Source organism: Anas acuta, chromosome 2, assembly GCF_963932015.1.
Source record: "Anas acuta chromosome 2, bAnaAcu1.1, whole genome shotgun sequence".
NCBI lineage: Eukaryota > Metazoa > Chordata > Aves > Anseriformes > Anatidae > Anas > Anas acuta.
Genome location: NC_088980.1, coordinates 130,564,479 through 130,584,603, shown reverse-complemented (window position 1 = coordinate 130,584,603; position 20,125 = coordinate 130,564,479). Strand labels below are relative to the sequence as shown.

Sequence of the window (20,125 nt, the reverse complement as noted above, 5' to 3'; positions counted from 1 at the left end):
ATAACCAAAGGTTAGAAAAAATATTTATTATGAAAACACTATATAAATATTTGTCTGATTCTCAAACCTTCAAAATTCTTCACAAAGACTTATTCTCTGGAAGCACTTCAAAGCAAACAAGGAAAAAAGTGCACTGTAGTGCATTTGTTTAAATTAATATATACACTAAAAAGTGTATTAATGAAGGACAACTCTCAAATATAAGGCATAAAGCTTCAAAGATCCTGTTGAATGTCGCTCAGAGCAGATGTAATTCGTCTGATTTTATTTTCCATGGCTTTTTTATTGTTTGCCAGTTCCAGTAGAAGCTGACGCATTTCTTCTTCGACACAGTAAACCTGAAAGCATATACAGATCAAATATAATTCTTGCTTTTCCTTAATACACCAATGAACATGTAATCTTGCCAATTTTTAACGCTGATAAGAAATGGAGGAGTTCCATGCTTATGGAACTTAAAGAACTTGTTTTAAACTTTATATTACGGAAAGAAAATATATATTTAACTGTAGTAGTAGTAGTCATAAATAAGTATTTTCTTAAGGAGCTAGATAAAACACCACCAATAAAGACATGACAGGACAAAAATCTCTGGATCAGAAAAAGTCGATGGCATATGGTATCAGACAGTTAAATGAGTATAGCAATTTTGCCCGTAAGCAGAATTTGCAACAGCAGAATTTTGTTTAAAAACTATTAATTTACTAGGAGATTGCTAGTAATGTATCAAAACTAAAATATCTACTTGTATAGAAAAAGTACCAGTCTGTCACATCTAGAAAGAATGCAATATATAGCAAGAGAAACAACTGTTAACACAGGCATGGGTGAGTTAAATGGAGTATCTTGTATAATAAACATTCCTTATCTATACAGGCAAAAATAATAGTAGGGTATCGATTAGTAACAGTGACGCAGTGTACAACTTTGCTTGAACACAGAACCCCATGACAGTACAGTTCTAGGTATTCTCTTAGTGTGCAAAGAAGGATACAAGTAGAATAAACATTTATCTAGTATCAAAATTACTTTTTCATTTGCTGCTTCAATTTGTTTTTGCTTTTCATTTTCCAGCTGCACTAGTTCTGCCTCATGAGCTGCCAACACTGACTCAAGTTGTTTTCTAAAAGCATCATCCATTTCATGAAGCTTTTCCATAGCAATCCTAAAAAATAAAGAAAGGTACACTCTTAAAAACAACCAAAAATATTAAGTATTTTGCTTTGTCTAATTCTACGTTTCATTAAGGATTTACCAACACAGGAACAGAGACAGTTATTTCAATATCTGACTTCAGAAGATATCTTGTTTTCTCCAGTGCACGCTCTAGTTTCATGCACCATATTTAGGGCTTCTGGCATTCTGCTTAACAGAAGCAGTTAATCACCATTAGCTGAAACATTTAATCACTAGCAACAATGCAAAAATTCAGACTTGCTACTGCCAACTAAGAGCTCCATATGTTTTCAAACATATTGGCTTATCATACTTTTGCTTCCTGAGAAAAAAATGACTAGACTATGAGATCCTGTAGACTGCCTGCAGGCTTGAGTTTCACACAAACAAAATAGTATCTACTTCACTGACACTCCTTCACATTTCCTTGATTCCAAGCAATTTGTGCTTTTAGGCACATATATAGAATTATGTGATATTTCTAAAATATGCAGTAACAAAGCAAAGCAACTTATTCCACTACAAAATTACTTTACACCAAATTTTTGAAACAAAATCATTATTTTGGATTAAATTTCAGTTTCATGACTGATTTTGCAACCATTCCAAAAGTGTAACCATTTGCAACCATTTCTTCAGGTGTCGTTGCTGTTTTTTTTTAAATCAGACTTGACTATCAAGGTATTTTCTTTATTTCTTTGATTTATTAATCAGATGACCTTTCTTAATTAATGAAAGAGTGATTAATAAAAGCATTTAATTTAAAAAGCAAAATACCTTAGTCATCGTAGGCCATTCCTTTAGTAAAATGTGGTTATTTCTGCTAGATAAATCTGCAGTCTTCCTAATTAGCTAGTCTTCTCTTAAGAACAGTTGAGAAGAAGAAGGAAAACAAGAGAAAGGGGGCTAAAGTACAAATCCTACTACCAATCTAAGCTTATCACAGGCAGTGTTCTACCATATTTCTCCATAACGCCAGAAGTTAAGCAACTGAGCATCACCTACATCCTAGGTCATTTTCTGGGGTATGGATATTGGTCTCCAGACTGTTACAGACTGTGAGCCTGTGCCTCAAGTGCATGATGATCTTTACTGCATGACTCTGGACAGCACACATGATGACTGTATACCCGTCACTATCACATAAGCGTACTAAGGAGGCATAAGTGTAGGTCTAATAGTTTTCAAATCAAATGGGAATATAGCTAAAAAGTATATAGAACAAATACTGTAACTGAATATCAGGTTCCATGTATTAAAGTTGCCTGTATAGCAAGAATTATTTCTACACACACTGTTCACTGGAAATGAGCTCATCAAGTACTTAAAAAAGCATTGTGCATTCTGTCACTGTATAATAAACATTTTGTATACTTATTAGGACTGCAACTCTATAGTAACTGAGCAATCACAAAATATACTATTAGTGTTAAGGTTTTCACCTCTGAGTTTGAAGACTTTTATTTCTCTCTTCGATCAGCTTCTTCTCTTTGGTATCAAAGCTCTCTTTCATGTGTTTAACTTGCACCTCCAACTGGCTCAACAGCTCCCCTTTACCTTGCCACTTCTTTTTCAGTGCACTGAAAACACATACATTTACAATGAATGCAGATGCCAATTTTTATGAGGACAGAGAAATTTTTTCATGTTTCCATTTTTCCTTCCCTCTCCCCCCCCCTTCTGTGGGTTTTAATAGCAAGTTAGTACTCTATGAACAAAAAAACCCTTCATGGAACTGCTGTATACAATTATGATCCCAAAGAATTATGGTCAATTATGTGCATCACCTGTGTGCTTTCTTAATGTCATCAAGTTCTACTTCTTTTTCTTCTAGCTGTTGCTTTAATTGCTCTTTTCTTTCATTTTGCCTTTCTAATTTTTCCATTAGCTCTTCAAATTCAACAGCTTTTTCATCCAATTGCACTTGTAAAAGCTTCTGAGCTTTCTTATTTTCTTCATGCTGCTTTCTCATTTGTTGATCTTTTTCTTGTAAGCTCTTTAAAAGAGAAACATTTCAGAACACAAAAATGCCCTCCATTTCAACTATTACCCTTAAAAAAAGGGTGTTTAGTCTATGCTAAACAGAACAAAGCAGAACGATGTGATTAATAAGCTAAAGTTTTAAGTTTCTGAATGAGATGAATGGAATAAACTGAGCAAAACATAGGAGCTGCTCTGTTAAAACACTAACACAAGCAGAAGAGATACTTACATTGCAAAATAAACCTGACACAAATTTCGTTTTTTTTTCTAGTAACACAGGAAGAAGTCTTATCCTACTCTTTTCCACTCTCAAAATCATTATAAAGAACAATGAAGCGACGCAAAGAGAAGACAATCTGTACAAACTCAAAGAACATTTCCACATGTTAAGTTAGTACAAGGCCCTCTTCTGCTCCCAGTGAAATCAATTGTCACTGACAGCCTAATCATGCTTTCTGAGTAAAACTAGGAGTGCAGAGCCAGCTTTCATCACTCTTTACCATAACTTTTACTACAAGTCTTAATTTTAAATAAGCACATAAATTGTCACACGTCCAACTTACTTCTTTTAATCGCCTAATTGTTTCTGTCTGGTCATCCACTATCTTGTTTTTAATTCTTATAGTATCGCTGTCCTGTTCCTTTTGCTTTTTTAGTGTCTCAATCTCGTTTGTTAAAACCTCAATTTTTGCCTCCAGCTTTCCCCGATCTTGAGAAAGATGAGCTCCTAGATAAAACAGGATATTTGTACTACAACACTCTGTTAACAGGTAACTTCAAGATATGTTTTGTTTGTTTGTTTTTTAATTTTATTTCCTTTCCATTGACATTACAATATTAAACGAACACAACCACTTCAATCTGCAAGCAGATAATACTTTAAAGGAATGCAGAACTAAAGGTTGGTATTTTATCCTTTGAAAACGTGTCTAACAAAAAATGAACAGTAATTCTTACAAACACAACTGATCTCAAAGAACCCACAAGATGGTGCTAAGAGTCACATGAATCAGGGGGAAAAAAAGGCAAAGCCTTTTTTCATCCTGTATTTAATGCACCATTGTTTATTTTTACAAGTAGTCTACTGAAATTTTCACATTGGACTTCTGATAGACATGCAGTGTTAAATAACACTACAAACACATCCTTTCATAGCTTTGTATCTAAAAGTGTTTTGTATAACATTATGGCATTCGATTTTGACATTTTGGGGATGTAGAATATAACTAAGTGTATTCACAACTAACACAACTGCCGTTAAATTTCTCATAAACAGCCTGTGTACAACAGATCCATTTTTCCATGTCATCTTCACAACTGGTTAAGATAAACAAGACATCCAGATACCCTCTTATGATTACAAATATATTAGGATGTTTACTTGAAAAGTATGATACTGAACACCAGCATTTTTATTGCAATAGAAACAATAATAATAATAAAAAAAAGTTTTACCCTGTTGTGCCAACTCCTGCCCCCATATTTTCCTTTCCATTTTTAATCCATCAATAACAGATTCCTGGGCAGTCAGCTGAGAAATAAGTTTTCCATTTTCCTTCTTCAGAAGTTCCACCTGAACAGCCTTTGCTTTGTCCTGCTCAATCACAGTTTCAAGTTCTTCAGTTCGGCACTGTATGAATATTCATTCAGGGAATGAGAAAAGAAAATAAGATCCTTTAAAATAAGTATTCAAAATTTCAATCAATGCTAGCCACCCAGGAAAGTATTACTGCAAATTAAATGAACTGAGGAATATTCTGCTTGCCTGTAAGCTTCTACCTGATTTAAAAAAAAAAAAAAACTCTTCCCATTAATGAGACACAAACATTTGCTTCAAATAGAAATACTTAAATCCCAGAAAATTGTTTATAAAGCTGTTTTCTTAAATAGCCATCTTAAATTATTAACGCCATTATAAAAAACCATTTACACATTGTAAATGTGCAAGTCAGAAACTTTTGCTGTCATTGGTTCTCTTAAGACATTAAAAACCAATCCAAAAGACAAATGAAGCTGTGATGTTTTGAACTTCCCACGATAAAGATTTATCTTCAATTCCACAAGTTTTTGGTTTATATATTCCTTGTGTTTAATATTACTATAACTGTATTTTGTTTTTCAGCAACAAACATCACTCATTGGCAGAACCATGTTTTGTTTGGACACCACAATATTAATGTGTAGCAAGGAGATTAAAAACAGCTGTGCAGGGGCTGTTATGTAGGACAGGCTGGATACATACATCCACTGGATTACACTTCAAAGTTGTTGAACAGTTAGTTATGTTCCTAAGAGAATAAAGAACTATTTGTGGATAACAGTACTATACTGTACTAGGACAGATTAGTAGTATAAGTTAAAGCAACCATGTCCATGCTATGTAATATTAAAATAAGGCAATTAGCAGGTAAGAACTAATACTGATAATTTTGTTTACCTCTCAGAGGTATTATGCAGATAATGAACGTGCTGCTACAATGGAGTATTTAAGCAGTTTCATTTTTACTTCACAGTGTTCACCTAGTATTTTAGCTGCAGAACCATATTTCGTTATCTTGCATTAATACCCCTGACCTTTTGTAAATTAAGGTTTTTAAATCTCAGTTTAGAGTCACTACTATATTACATATACACCATTAGTGCTCATCGGGGGGGAAGAACTGCACTTTCTCTAAATACATGAATGACTCTGGATTTTGCTATAAGGGTACCATAATGTTTGTACCTTTATGTTTGCTGTGGCTTCCTCATTTGATTTCATTAATTCTGCAATCTTCACTTTCTGTTCTTTCACTATACTTGTCAGGTCTTGGATCAGACTTGTCATCTCTTTTTCCTTTTGTTGAAGATGAAAGAGGTTTTGTTGATGTTCAACTAGATCAGCAGCAGCATTTTCAAAATTCTCTTTAACCTAGAATTTGATAAGAACTCTTAATACTAACATTTGAGAATAAGCATGTATACATACATATAAATGTCATCTTATTTTCAAATAAAGGAAGAAAATAAGTTTAGAAACAATAATGTGAAATTGATCTTCATGGAAGCATAGGAAGCAGACCAGAAAAAAGCAGAGCTCAAAAGACAAAAACACACTCTAAATTGTATGAGGTAAAACAACATTTAAGATCTGGAAATAAGAACTTACAAGGAAAAAATTCAGAATTCAGTTTTAAGAGAGAGATTTGAAGGGTGAAAATAACACTGATTTAAAATGAAGAGAACCCAATTTAAGACAAAACATTTAAAGTTGTATTTATTTCACTTACCATTTAAAATAACATCAACACTAGCCATAGAAGTTATCTAAGGAATTCAGTAAACAAATTTTGATTTTGAATTTCAAAAATCAATTTTGAATTTTTTTCAATTTTGAAACACTAGAGAGCTTAATTATTAAATATACTAATGTACATGTAGCTATAACCTTCTTATCAAGAGACAACAGGACTTTTTACAATAGTATATTCTAATAGAAAAGGAATATTTTTTTTTTTTTAAAGACTACTAAATGGAAGTTTTTCTAATTTCTTTTCATTAACTTTTATTTATGAACAAAAAATGCATTTTTTGCTGTGTGTACACTGACATAGCATTTAGTATCTAGGTTTTCATTATTGATAATTTAAGGTTTACTAGTATATTTATGAGCAATCCTAGTATTTTATATGAAGAATTCTTGGAACAAACACCTTAAGAATCAAAAGAATATGACACGCTTAAGAACACTTAAACAACAGCTCTGTCTAGTTTGAGATCAAATGTTCTTGTGAGCTTACCTCTTTAAACCTTTTCGCTTCAATAGTTAAAGCTAAACGAAATTCATCTTCTAACTCTGTATATTTCTGGTTTAACATATTGATTTTTTCCTGAAATTCTTTAACACGCTGTTCATGCCTCTGCTCCTCTTTAGCCACTTCTTTTGACAAAGCATCTTGAAATTCGGGTCCATGTAAAGCAACTCGGGTTTCGAGTTCTTTCCTGGACATGCAAGCACATGCAAGAACTACAGAGAAAAGAACTACAGTATTTCACAGAGAAAAGAACTACAGTATCTCACAAAGCTACTTCAGTTGGTTTCCTTACTATTTTTAGTAACAAAAACTTTACTAACAAAATGATAAATTATATATTAAAGGGAATATGTTCCTTAGTTCCACTGATAGATCGCAGTCTTCTGTGACAGTGGCCTTGGGATGGGAAAAAGTGCATTAACTACTACTATTAATACTACTACTACCCAGAGAAAGGAACAACTTCACTTTTTAATTCAAACTTCTGTAGGAATCATCCAGTTTTTCTTTTGCTGTTAGCTAGTGTTTGTTTGCTTTGCAGTTAACAAGGAATCACAAAGATCTGGAAAAGATGGTAAATCAGGAAAACTATTGAAACCACAGGAAAACCAGATACCCTATCCTGCATTTATTCTCTTCTCCTTCCTTACCAAACAACTGTTACTCCCCACTCAGACCCCACATTTGAGAAGTAACAGCAATCTAAACAACAACATAAAGAGCTTCAGTATATAAAAAAAGAGCTCCTTCCTGAACAGGAACATCCCCATAAGAGAATGATGAAGAATTACCCTGCACTTTAAGACTACTCTCTTCAACTGCTTTCATGCAAAAACAAGCCTGCTGTCCTTCACATTAAATCTTTTGAAGATTTATAAGGGAACAATCAAAAGGCCTCAAAATGTAGCTATGAGATCTTTCCATCTTCCATTACCTTGACATTTGAATATATGTAATCTTGAAGTCTAGCATGTGTTACCAGCTTTCTTAAAAAATAAAAAATAAATCAATAACCTTCCTCAAATACTAGTATAGAATACACCACGACTTGCTTTAGTTTGTACACATATTTGATTGTACTAGCTCAACAATATAGAACTTCTGCTCAAGTACTCTTCAAAAAAGCAAACTTTGAAGGGAAAGGGGAAAACAGCCAATCAAGCCACCCACCCACCCACCCACACTAACACAAGATGCTATAGAAGCTGACAATTTGGGGAATGCTTTGTATTACTTAAGTATATGCAGACCTTCAGACAACAATTCAAATGTGATTTTAATTTTTACCTGATTGTTTCCTAGATTAAAGATCATGTATTTAAAACACAAGAGGGTTCAGCCATATAATAAGTCAAGAATACAAGAACAGAAGGACTAGAAGAACATTTGCCTACATGATCTTGCAAGTCAGGAGTCTAAAAAGCTTTGAAGACATCCTTAAATAGGCATGGGAATGTGTGGGAAGACATCTACTTTTTTTCCTGTTTTAAACAAAGCACATATCTCCCATTAAAAACAAAAAGCCACCCACATGGTTGGTAGAACACATTCAAACCAAACATTTGCAACACTAACATCTCTATTAACTTGTTGGGAAAATAAAATAGAAGATCCCATACCTTTGTTCTTGTACTTTTAATATAAGAAGTTCATGTAGTTGTTTTACCTTCTCCCTCTGCTGTCTAAGAGATATTCGGAGTAACTGTACTTCTCTTTCATTTGCTGATGCTTTAAGTTCTGCTTCTTGCACGTGTTTCATCTGTATAGAATTCATAAAAACAAGAGGAACAAGATTCTTAAAACTATCATCTGTTCTTTAGATCTTGTACTAGAATAAAAATGAGCAGGTGCTTTAATATAAGCATCATGCATGTCTACCCAGGCCGTTATGTTTACATCATGCTCCAAAACTGACAGTATTTTCACAAGATTTTATGGAATTTTATTATGTTACCTCCCCAGGCAAAAGATATTTTTTACTTAATAAACTGTTACATGTGCAGAAATTGAAGACTAAATGTTTAAAATCTAAGTGTTAGCTTATCTTACTACAAAACAAAAAATCTCTCATAGTAATACCTGTATTGGTTTCAAGCAAAACATTTATAGTTGTATTTGGTATCACTATTTTACTTTAAATACTCCAAATCCAAACATCTTAAATCTTACAGTTTAAAGTTGCTGAACAGAGCTGCTTTCTAGTGATTTTACACAAAATGGAGATGCAGTATAAACAGCAGATGGAATACTCCACTTTTTCCATGAAGCATTCATGAAGAATTCTGTTTTATAATCTGAAGCCTTTTACATAAAAAAGAAAAAAAGAAAAAAAATATTTTCTGTCTTGGCAAGCAGAAAAAAAAAAAGAAAATAGTTATAAAAAAAGTTTTAATTACTCATGAAATGGTAATTCAGAATCAAGATGCTTCAGAAGTTACACTGCTACAGAAACAGTGGAAGTGATGTTAACGCTGGTATTCTTGCTCCTTAGGAGTGCTTCATGAATTCATCTCATTAGTTGTGTGCTCAAGTGGTGTTAATAACTTAACTACCCTGTCAGTCTGTCCTCCTAAGCAAAGCAATGGACTCAGCATCTCTCTCCAAATTCTGTACTAGCACAATTCTAATCTGTTTGCTTTCAAGAGTAATGAAGCTGTGAAAGGTTAATAGACTACAAGATTACTTTATGCATTAGTTATCTAATGGCAGAACTAAACGCAATCAAGACAACCTAGTTTAATTTCCAACTCCCACCAGAAACAAACAGAAAATTTAACCTCCACAAAACAAGATGCAAAACAAAATGATTTTCTTTCTGAATTCCTTCAAAATTCTCCTTTCAACTTCATATTTAACTATCAAAATCTAAAAAAAATAAAGAAAAGCTATACAGCATATCCTATTGAGTTAGAAAAAAACATTATTAAGGGAGACAGCAGCCACTGGAAGCAATACGTGCTTCTGCATAACTTTCAGTTTGAGAAAACTGGAAATATCTACAGTTTATATGCTAACTTCAGCTGTATGAATACCACTGTACTATTGTGAGGCATGTGTAAGAAAACAAATCTCCATGTTCTAAATGCTAAGCCCCTTCAAAGAGAATTTAGACGCAGCCCATTGTATCCCTCTTGTTTTGTGGATGAAAGGAGGTAATTGCCTCCTAAATTGAAAAATAATAAAAAAAAAATATAATCAAATGAGAACACTTGCAAATTTAAACAGTGACAGAAAACAGGGTAAAAATTCAGATGCATGGAATCTTGAACCCTTTACAGAAATAATCTAGTCATGCTGACTGAAAACCTTATACAGTGACTGCATAGAGAAATGATAATTTACCACTGATGGCAGTAAGCGTCTTGCTTGGAAGATACTAGCCTATACTATAAGAAAGCTCTATAAAGTATTCTAGAATTCATTATTCCTAGAGTTGATGAAATGAGGAGAAGTTATATTAAATCTGTTTGTTCAAAATGAGAATTTGGCTGTATGCACACTCCCCAGTTCTCTGCTTACTTTTTGGGTATCTGATTGACAGAACTGAGCACCGTACACTGGCAGTTCAGAGACTTTTGAGGATGGTTTTATTAAGATTCAGTTTCTGTAAGTGGACACATTCAGAAACACAAATGAGCTGATATATGAATATATTCTAACAAAAAAAAAAAAGATAGTGGGGGAGCTGCATTTAGCCACTGAAAATTCACCAATGAATTACTCAGTCAGAAACAGTGGCATATAAGAATAAAAAACAGAACTACAAGCAAATAAATACTCCAAGCAAACAAAAAAAAATAAAACACAACGGAGTTTTAAAATCAATTTTCTTTGGTTATGATTAAAAGCATTTAATTTTTAACCAACAAAACAAACAGAACCATCAAGTTTCTCTCTCATTAGTACTATAAGATCTTTATTGATTTCAGCCACATTTTAAAAAATCGTTCTCCTTTCTTTGTATCTTCAGAAAGATATCAATTCTTAGTCTTATGTACATAAGACTTGTTCTCTTTTATCTTAAGAACATGCCACATGACATTTCTATTGCTAAAGACATTAGTTGACAATTAAAATGGATGCTTGTTATTAACTACCACAATATAGAAAAAACAGCTTTACTGTGGAAAACTAAGACTGCAGTCTAAAGTTGTGTTTATTAATACCTACCAGTATAGTAGCTATCCAGTTTGAGTAATATTTACTCATGAAAAATATTTACCTCTATTGCTCGTTGCTGCAGTCTCTGTGTCTCCATCTTGGAGAGTGTTTCTTCTAAAGCTTGCATAGCCTTCTGATGTTCTGCTTCTTTATTTTTTGCTTTATTTAACTCATTAGTAAGTCTTTCAGTTTCACCTTTCAGCTGCTGGATGTCTGCTTGTAATCTTGTTTTAGCATCTCTCTCTTTCAGTATCAATTCCTTCAACCTGAGAATAAACGCAATCAAGTTGCATGGCAAACATTTTTTAATTTAGTCAATTATGGCAATGTTTATTAATTGGCGTAGCACTGCATCTTGCACTTCTTTGCATTACTGCACTGAGCTTCATTTTAACTGAAACTAAGCTGAAGACCACCTCATTAATAGGTCATTAAGGAAAATACATTCCAAATATCATTTTGCTTAATATTTAAGTTGTACCTACAGTATCAATTTCTGATTTGATACTTTTCTTTCAAAAACTTAGCTCTTCTATAGAAAATATTAGAATAGCTAAGGACATTTAAATCTCAGAAGGAATAAAATAATACTCATATCCAAAATGGCAACAAAGAAAGGTGGGAAGGGAACCTGGAGAAACAAGGAAAAAAATGGGAAACAGAATGCATCATAGAATGGTTTGGGTTGGAAAGGACCTCGGAGATCATCTAGTTCTAGCCCCCCTGCCATGGGCAGGTGCACCCCCCACCAGACGAGGCTGCTTAAAGCCCCATCCGGCCTGGCCTTCAACACCTCCAGAAATGGGGCATCCACAACCTGTGCCAGAGCCTCACCACCTTCATAATAATCAGTCAATCATGGATGGTAGCTCAGGAAGCACTTGTAAGCAAACGCACCTGATCCATAAAGTGCAATTGAGAAAGACAAACATAAGAGACATCTCTGAATAAAGTGTTGTTTGTTGACAACTACGTTAGAAAAGAGAAATTCTGAAAAATAGGAAGAAGTTGTTCAGACATTGAAGGATTAGGATAGTGGTCTATATGAAGTCACACTAGACCTGACCTGCACAACACGCTGTCTACTTGCCAACTCTGGCCTACCAAAAACTTTTGTGCACACATGGGAAAAAAAGCCAGTGTGTATAGGTGGAAAAAGAGCCTGGGAATTGCAAGCTTCAAGTATGACATAACACAAAATACAGTTAACTAGACCTTCAGCTGAAAGTACAATTACAACACAGATTAGTTAGAAAGTAGAGGGCTAGAACTGGAATTCAGTGGCATACTGTTACAATTCTGAGATACAAAGAGGAAGACTTGGGCACTAAGCACTGACAGAAATTTCTCGTTTCCCTCTTTCTTCTTGAGCAAGCATTGACAACCCATCAGGTCTTGCCACATACTGGATTTATAGCAGAGCTGCAGAAAGGAATTTCATTAGGCAACACAGATGTTTGAACAGAACTTCATGACACATCATTTTTCAAGTATAGTTTTTTAAACCTTTTATCATTTCTTGAGCCTATAAACTCAATTAAAGAAGAAAACGCATATACTACAGCACTTAATTTCCCTACCTCTCTGTAGTATATACAGCCATACTCTGAATATTCTTTTCTTCTTTTGCATGTTTCTGTAGTTCTTTGACATGCTCTGTTAACTTTTTCTCTGCTTGTTCTGCTTTCCACCTCCTCTCTTTCTCCTGATCCAGTTCCTGAATCAGCGCCTTAGCAAGAATGTGGTAAGCATCAACTTATTTGGAAATACTCAAGTGTAGCCAAAAAAGCTGAACAATATTCACAATTGTACAACAAGGTTACTTGGTCTTTCTTGAATCCAGAGAAAAGTTCAAGTGATTTACCCCCCTTCCTCCCCAAGTAAAATCAAACAAATTATCTTACAGTTGACACTATAAAGAACTTCACTATTTTTACCATTTTTTAATAACTATCTACATGTAATTATTTTTGTCACCTCCAATTTTAGAGTTCCACCAGGAGACATACATTTGACTTCCAGAAAAGACACACTCATACTTGAAACGATGCAAAACATACTCTGTATGTGGATTCCTCTGTGGCATTTGAATTCATTTCATCCACTTTTTCTAAATTGCTCTGTCTTCCAGTTAGTATTTCAGCTCTTCTTCCCACTACTTCCAAATCTGGAGCATCCGATGATGAATTGAGGTTAGAATCTCTCTGATGGGAATGAGGACACTTTGAGGAACTCCTCTCTTCCCTATAATGGCATGGGATCAAGATATACTTAACATGGAGAGTCTAAACATCTCTTCAAACACCATCATAAAAAGTGCAAGGGATTCAGATACGTTAACTGTGAAAGTATAGAAGTTGAACAAGAGTTCAAAGCCACCTAGAAAATAATTTATAAGCATGTCATGAAGCAAGCAGCTAAACTCAAATCTTCAGTTGTAAAAATATGCAGTACTGGTAGGTGCTATTGGAAATATATCTTATGATCAGATAGATAGGAAAGAGTTTTTGAAGAAGCAGAGCAGCTAACTAATGTAGTCCAATTTATATCATCTTCTGTTGCTCACTTCTGATATACACTATATAATCAAATTACTATAATGTCCTCAGTGTCAGCACAAAAATTGGACAGTTGTATTTTTTATGACTGTTATGACATCATGATTTTTTTAAAAAACTCAAGCAGTGATGCATTTTCATAATGAAATTCCGTCGCTATAATTTAAAAAGATAAAATATAGATGAAAAAGTTTTTCTGAATTCTCAGTTCAATTTCCTTTTTACCTAAAGACTCACATGAAATGCTCATATAGGGAAATGACTGACTGAGTGAAGAACGAATTTAAAAAAATTAAATAACACGTAGGCATCATTTCTATACAAGTACAAAGATGTGTTACCGTTTCAAAATACAAGGCACATAAAAGACTAATACTGAAAAATAAGGATGCAAGAGTTTATATAAACAGTCAGACTAAGAAAAAAAGGGGCTTGGACATCTATCAGCTGGGCCAGCTAACAAATATTTCATTTTCTTTCCGCAACTCCCAAGAATAAACTTCAGAAATTTGACACAATTGTTTTCCTAATCAATAAATTTGTTGTAAAGCCTCAGTAGCTAATGATTTTTAGGGCATTATTAACAGGAAACTAGTTTATTCAACCTACCACTTTCATAAAATATTTCAGGACAAACTACATTCTCCCTGACAACATTCAGCTTAATTATTTCTTCCTTTATAGGGCAAACGTGGACATACCTGTTAGTTACCTTGCTTTTAGGATGATTTGAATGACATCTAGTAGATAAGGTAGTTCTACGGTAAGTAGGGATCTTGCTTCTTTTCACAACCTTTTTATTGCTCTCTTTCCCACTCTCATGATCGCTCTCAGAAGTTGGATCTGTGTCTCTTTTAGGTTTAACAACATTTGGAGGGGCTTCCCTTCTTGAGGCTTCAGATACCTAAGAACAAATCGAGTTTTTATTTGTACGTTTTACAATGTCTAATTAACTAAATTCTAACACTTTTCTAGATGTTGTTTTTGGAAAGCTAACACAAAATAATTTTCATTAAGTAGATAATTGCTTCTAAACTACCCCTTCCCTCCTTGCTAAAACAATTCAATAATTTACATATAACAAACCCAACAGAACTGCATGCTTGCAATATGTAAGTGTATCTTTTTGAAATGCCTGAAGTTTCTTAAAAAATGATTAGGCACAGAAGCTTGGTGCAAAATGTAAAACACAGTACAAAAAAAGTAATTACATGTTTGCAAGGCACAGCATAAACTGTTATCAAAGTACATGAAAATAAACCCGACAAACATATCAGACCAACTTGACCTATTACTTAGCAAAATAAACTTCTACAAAATCTATAATGCAGCTGTTTTGCTACATTTCATATTTCACTCAAGTTCAGTTACATATAGTGTAACTATAACTTTGGAGTGGGGAAAAAAACAGAAAATTGTTTTCTGTATTCTATGTAATATATTATGATCAGATAGTTCTTCCAATCACATATACTAGTTTTTAGTCAGTACAAAATTTTCCATAATTCAACGTTCAATTTCCAGCTTTGAAGTGTTGTGTTTTTTTTTTTTTTTAAACTTACTCTCAGTTTTTCAACATTACTAGATACATGTTATTATGAAGTCAGCACACACATAACCAGTATAAATCATGTCTATCATGGTGAACTTTTGCAGTATAATAAAGTACATCTCATTTTATGAACAAAACTTTCTGTGCAATCATAGAAAAAAATCACCTTCTGCAGTATTTCTGAAATCTGATCTTCTATTTTTTTAATCCTCATCTCACTCTGTATTTTATCAAGTATGGCCTTCTCTGGTTCTGAAGATGAAACAAGCTCTGTAGAGGAGCTGACAGAACTCTGTGCTGGTACTTTTGTACGCTGACGAAAATATGCTAATGCCTGGTCGATATGTGGTGTCACCACTGGTAACACAACATCATTCTGTCAAAAGAAAAGACAACCCCTGTAACATTAATGAGTTGCATGCAGTATAAAAAAAATATATAATAAAATCTATAAATTTTAAATTCAGTACACACAAACTATGGCACCTGATGTTTGGATGAAGGGGACCCAGGTGAAACCAAACAGTCCAAAATGTCTTCTAAACATTGCAAATTGTTCAAATTTCCTTCTTCCAGGTCGACTGGTTCACCATAAACACTTATTCCATCTAGAACCATCAGCTGGGGCAAAGTCTGAAGAAGAGTTTCTCTGTAACCTTAAGGAAAAGACTGGATTGAAATTAATCTCAAAAAAAAAAAAAAAAAAAAAAAGGGGGTGAAAAAAGGATTTGTAGTGTATTTTAGGTACCTTGTCATCATTGCAAAAGTAGTGAGTTATCTACATGTGTCTCACCAATCCCCTACTCATGAAGGCTTTCAACAGAAAACATTAAAAAAAAACAACAGAACTGGGAAGGCGCCTGCACAGCCCTGGTCTACACTGAGATTTCCCCACCACTACCGGCAGTTGCAAAGACAACTTTTTCATATAGACCTACTGCACCAGAACAACTGGTGCAAATACAATGATACACAAATGTAATGAAAAGCAAGTTCTGAAAGGACTACCCCTAACTGTCATTTTTCAGTAAATGAGAAAGCCACTTCTATTAACAACTTACATGCAGTGTCTTACAATCTGCCTGTCACTGCTTACCGATGCTGTGGGAAAAGGAGGAAAGGTTAATAGTGCTTATATCTCATCTTCCTCTTGCTGCAATTTGCTTTTTGTCCACCTCCTGCCTTAACCTAAAGTAAGGGTTAACCTTAAGGCACTTTATGTGCCTTAATCATGTAGTTGAACCTTATCAACGCGTACAAGATTTACAACTTTGAGAATATACTTTAAGAAAATAAAAGACTGCTCTATGGGAAACAAATTCATTTTGACAGAACTTCATTTAACAGAAATTTATTTTGACAGACTGGCCAGCTTACAAATGAATTTGCAAGCTTCAGAACCTGGTCAACAGTTTAAAGGAAATTACTGACCAATAAAGTTAGTAATTATCTACTACAAATCATCTACCTGACGTGAGATCCATACCTGCTGTCTGACAAACTGGATTGGTCTTTCCATTTTTTTCCAGTGTCAGATTGGTCAAACAGTGCAGCCCCTTTAAGCAGTGAAGTAAATGATTAATATCGTTTATGCAGTTGCTGTGAAGATCAATACAGCTAAGCTTATAACTGGTTCCGTGAAGGCACTGGAATCCTATAAGTTTAAGAAAAAAAAAAGGATTCCTGCTATGACTCTAGACTACAGGGATTAGACCAAATTACATCTTGTTGAAAAATATTCAGTAAACAGTATATCATAATTGGAAACAATGTATCAACGTTTGATAAAATAAATTTTGATAAAATAAACATGTTGCTCAAAGTTCCTTTTCATAACTTAGCTCATTAACAAAAGTTGTTACAAACACCCTTCAATTTCTACTACAAACTCCCTTCGTTCTACAGCTTAATATCTTAGATAGAAACAATGACTGACCATTTCAACAAAAAAGATTTAGAATTTCCCCATCATACCCAAAGTTGTATTTTTGTCCTATAAGAAGGGAAGATGGGAATCTTTTGGAAGCATCTTCCAGAAGCATTGGATTTTTCACTTTGGAAATAAGTTTGAAATGTTTACTGTACATTGCTGTGAACAGAACAGGGAGTTCAATACACTGACACAGTACAAAACCATGACACAGATTTGGCAAAATTCATACATTATACATATGACAATTACTAATATCTCTTTAAGTTTTATTTCTCTAGCACAGTAAAGAAGTAGAATTCTGTTCTCTGCGAAAGGAGAAAACTCTGCTTTCTTCACCCATTTTACTTACAATACTTTTAATTCAAGTAAAGAACATAAAATCAAAACATTTGTTCATCAAATTAGTAGCTACAGTTACTGGGCTTCCAGATTTACTCAGTCCAGACTACTATAGATCATACAAGTGAGAAAAATATAGCCTGTCTCTTTTTGTAAACCATTGCACATTGTTAAAAATAAAAATCTTCATGCTTCACAGTTCTTGATGGGAATTTTACAGGTGCTCTGAGCAGTTACAATTTGTAAACCCACTGTTCAGCAACACCAGATGTTGCAGGCAGACTTTTTTTTTTTTACCCCTGTTCCTATGCAGCTAAACAGAAGTACCTATAAACTGCTATGGTCAAGTTTACAGACATGAAGGTCAGCCTTGCCAAACACATTAGAACTAATTCGAGTTCATGCACAAGCCAGGAAAGAAGAAAATTTAAAGCTGCCACCTTTAGCAGCATTATTTAGTCAATTGGCTGAACTACTAGAAACCTCTGCAAATCCACCTGGTCTTTTTTAATTGAAGTGATGCACATGCCCAGGCTACTTACCAGAGAGATCGTGTATATGATTATATGACAAATTCAGTGCAGTTAAATTAAAGAGCTTTTCCAGTCCTAAACAAAGTGAGGGAAAAAGAGAAAGTCAGATTTCCAGTAAAATGCTCTGCTTTGTCGAGTCAAGACTTGCAGAGTAAGTCAGTCTTTTAAAAAATCATTGCTACAAATTATAGCAATAAACTGTGATCATAATATAAAGGAAAAAGAGACAGTTTTTTCTTCCATTCAAAGGCATCTTTCTATGATGTTTACAGACAGCACACACATATTTTATAGTTTACACAACAGGGCTAGCAGTTTGTATTAACTCAGCAGAGCCTCAGTAGAGGCATACTGCCCAGAAGAAAGCTTTACCACAGCTCTTATAAAAGCTTCCTACGCTGCCAAACGGACTGAAACAAACACTGCCGACCCTCCACTTTCGTTATCAGGTTGCCGGACAGATTCAGGGTGCGCAGGCTCCCCAGGGCGCTCAGCCCCTCGATGCGGCGGATGCGGTTCGCGGACAGGTCCAGGTGCTGCAGGCCCCGCAGGCGGCCGAGCCCCTCGATCCTGGCGATGCGGCGGCGGCTGGCGTCCAGCGTCTGCGGCTCCGAGCCCCGGGCGACGTCCAGGAGGCTGCGGGGAAAGGCACCCGCCGTCAAGCCGGGCACGGCCACTGCTTCCCCTCGCCCCTCAGGGCCCGCTACCCCCCCTCAGGGCGCCCCCCTCACCTCTGCCCGCCGCCCTCCGCGAGGCCGGGCTGCCCGGGGCCGCCCCGCTCCGCCGCCATCCCGCTTCGAACTTCCCTCCGCTCCTCACGGCGCCGTTACGACAGCCCTGCCGCAAAGCGACGCCCCGCCCGTTGCCATGGGCACGGCGCATAGCGAGAAAGGGTCCTGTGGGAGGGGGAAGGAGAGGGGGAGGGGGCAGCTCGGAGCATGCGCACTGCGGTAGGTGACGCCGCGGCTTGCCCGTTGTGGGGCCGCCATTGACGCGGTTGCCCTTAGAAGCTTAGAAACGTCTAGGTTGGGAGAGACCTTCAAGGTCATCTAAACAATGAAAAAGAAAAAAGTCAACAAGTGAACAAGTGAAAAGCAATGTTGTGGTTTAACCTGGGGGGCAGCTAAGCACCACACAGCCGTTCGCTCACACTCTCCCCTGCCTTTTTGGGATAGGGGAATTGTGGAAAAAAGTGAAAGCCTGTGGGTTGAGATAAGGACAGTTTATGGGGACAGAAAAGAAAGGATAATAACAAAAATAAAATTAATAAAAATGTAATAATGTGTACAAAACAAGTGATGCACAATGCAATTGCTCATCATCTGCTGACTGATGCCAAGCCTCTCCCCGAGTAGCTGGTCCCCCCGCCCCAGCCAGCCCCCCCATATGAATTGTTCAATATGATCCCACATGGTATGGAATATCCCTTTGGCCATTTTGGGTCAGCTGTCCTGGGTCTGTCCCCTCCCAGCTCCTGCTGCACCCCTAGCCTGCTCACTGTCAGGACAGTGTGAGAAGCCAAAAAGTCCTTGGCTTAGTGTAAGCACTGCTCTGCAACAATTAAAACATCAGTGTGTTATCCGCACTCTTCTCATCCTAATCCAAAACATAGCACCCTACCAGCTACTAGGAGGAAAATTAACTCAATCCTAGCCAAAACCAGGACAAACAAAAAAAGATACATTCATCTGCCATCTCCTTCCCCCCAGCCCTTTTCCTCATAGCCAGCTGCCCTCCCAGCCCTCCTCAGTCCCTGTGAGTAAATGGGGAAGGGATGGCTGCAGTCACTAACAGCATCTCGCTGCTGCTCTCATGCTTTTACCTCCTCCACCATGGGCCTCTCCACAGGATGCAGGGAAATCTTTGCTCTGCCACTAGAGCACTTCCTCCACTGTTTCTTCAATTACCTTGGTGCTCTCACTGCTGTTTCTTACACTTTTTGTTCCCTTTTCTTCTGCCTGTGCAGTGTTTTCTGCCCTTTCTTAAGTGCATTTTGCCAGAGGTGCCACCAGTTTCACTGCCAGGCTCAGCTGTGTCTTGTAGTGGGTCTTTTGGAGGTGACCATGGCACACACAGAAACCACCTCCACAACCTCC

At 35.9% G+C, this 20,125-nt stretch overlaps 1 protein-coding gene across 2 annotated transcripts; it reads right to left on the bottom strand.

Moving 5' to 3' along the window:
- Nucleotides 1-6: 6 nt before the first annotated feature.
- Nucleotides 7-18,897, bottom strand: LRRCC1 (leucine rich repeat and coiled-coil centrosomal protein 1). 2 transcript variants are annotated; one of them, XM_068672197.1, is made up of 19 exons: nt 18,761-18,897; nt 18,460-18,665; nt 18,039-18,104; nt 16,711-16,878; nt 15,711-15,880; nt 15,391-15,600; nt 14,374-14,576; nt 13,175-13,358; nt 12,695-12,843; nt 11,176-11,380; nt 8,573-8,712; nt 6,939-7,140; nt 5,885-6,070; nt 4,615-4,789; nt 3,723-3,886; nt 2,964-3,172; nt 2,619-2,756; nt 1,030-1,165; nt 7-338 (listed from the first exon to the last, which is right to left on the bottom strand). In XM_068672197.1, the coding sequence occupies exons 1-19, from the start codon at nt 18,817-18,819 to the stop codon at nt 216-218; spliced, it is 3,093 nt and encodes a 1,030-aa protein (XP_068528298.1). In that variant the 5' UTR covers nt 18,820-18,897; the 3' UTR covers nt 7-215. The 2 variants fall into 2 exon arrangements, with proteins under 2 accessions (XP_068528298.1, XP_068528299.1); XM_068672198.1 differs by lacking the exon at nt 18,761-18,897 and having other exon boundaries at nt 16,711-16,780; nt 18,460-18,502.
- Nucleotides 18,898-20,125: the final 1,228 nt, after the last annotated feature.

Excerpts from the sequence above, each read along its gene's own strand:
- LRRCC1 (XM_068672197.1), bottom strand. The coding sequence starts at position 18,819 with ATGGCGGCGGAGCGGGGCGGCCCCGGGCAGCCCGGCCTCGCGGAGGGC. Across the intron at positions 16,879-18,038 it reads TCATATACACGATCTCTCTG|GATTCCAGTGCCTTCACGGA; the intron begins GTAAGTAGCCTG and ends TTAAACTTATAG. Across the intron at positions 12,844-13,174 it reads CAGAGGAATCCACATACAGA|GCGCTGATTCAGGAACTGGA; the intron begins GTATGTTTTGCA and ends ATTCTTGCTAAG.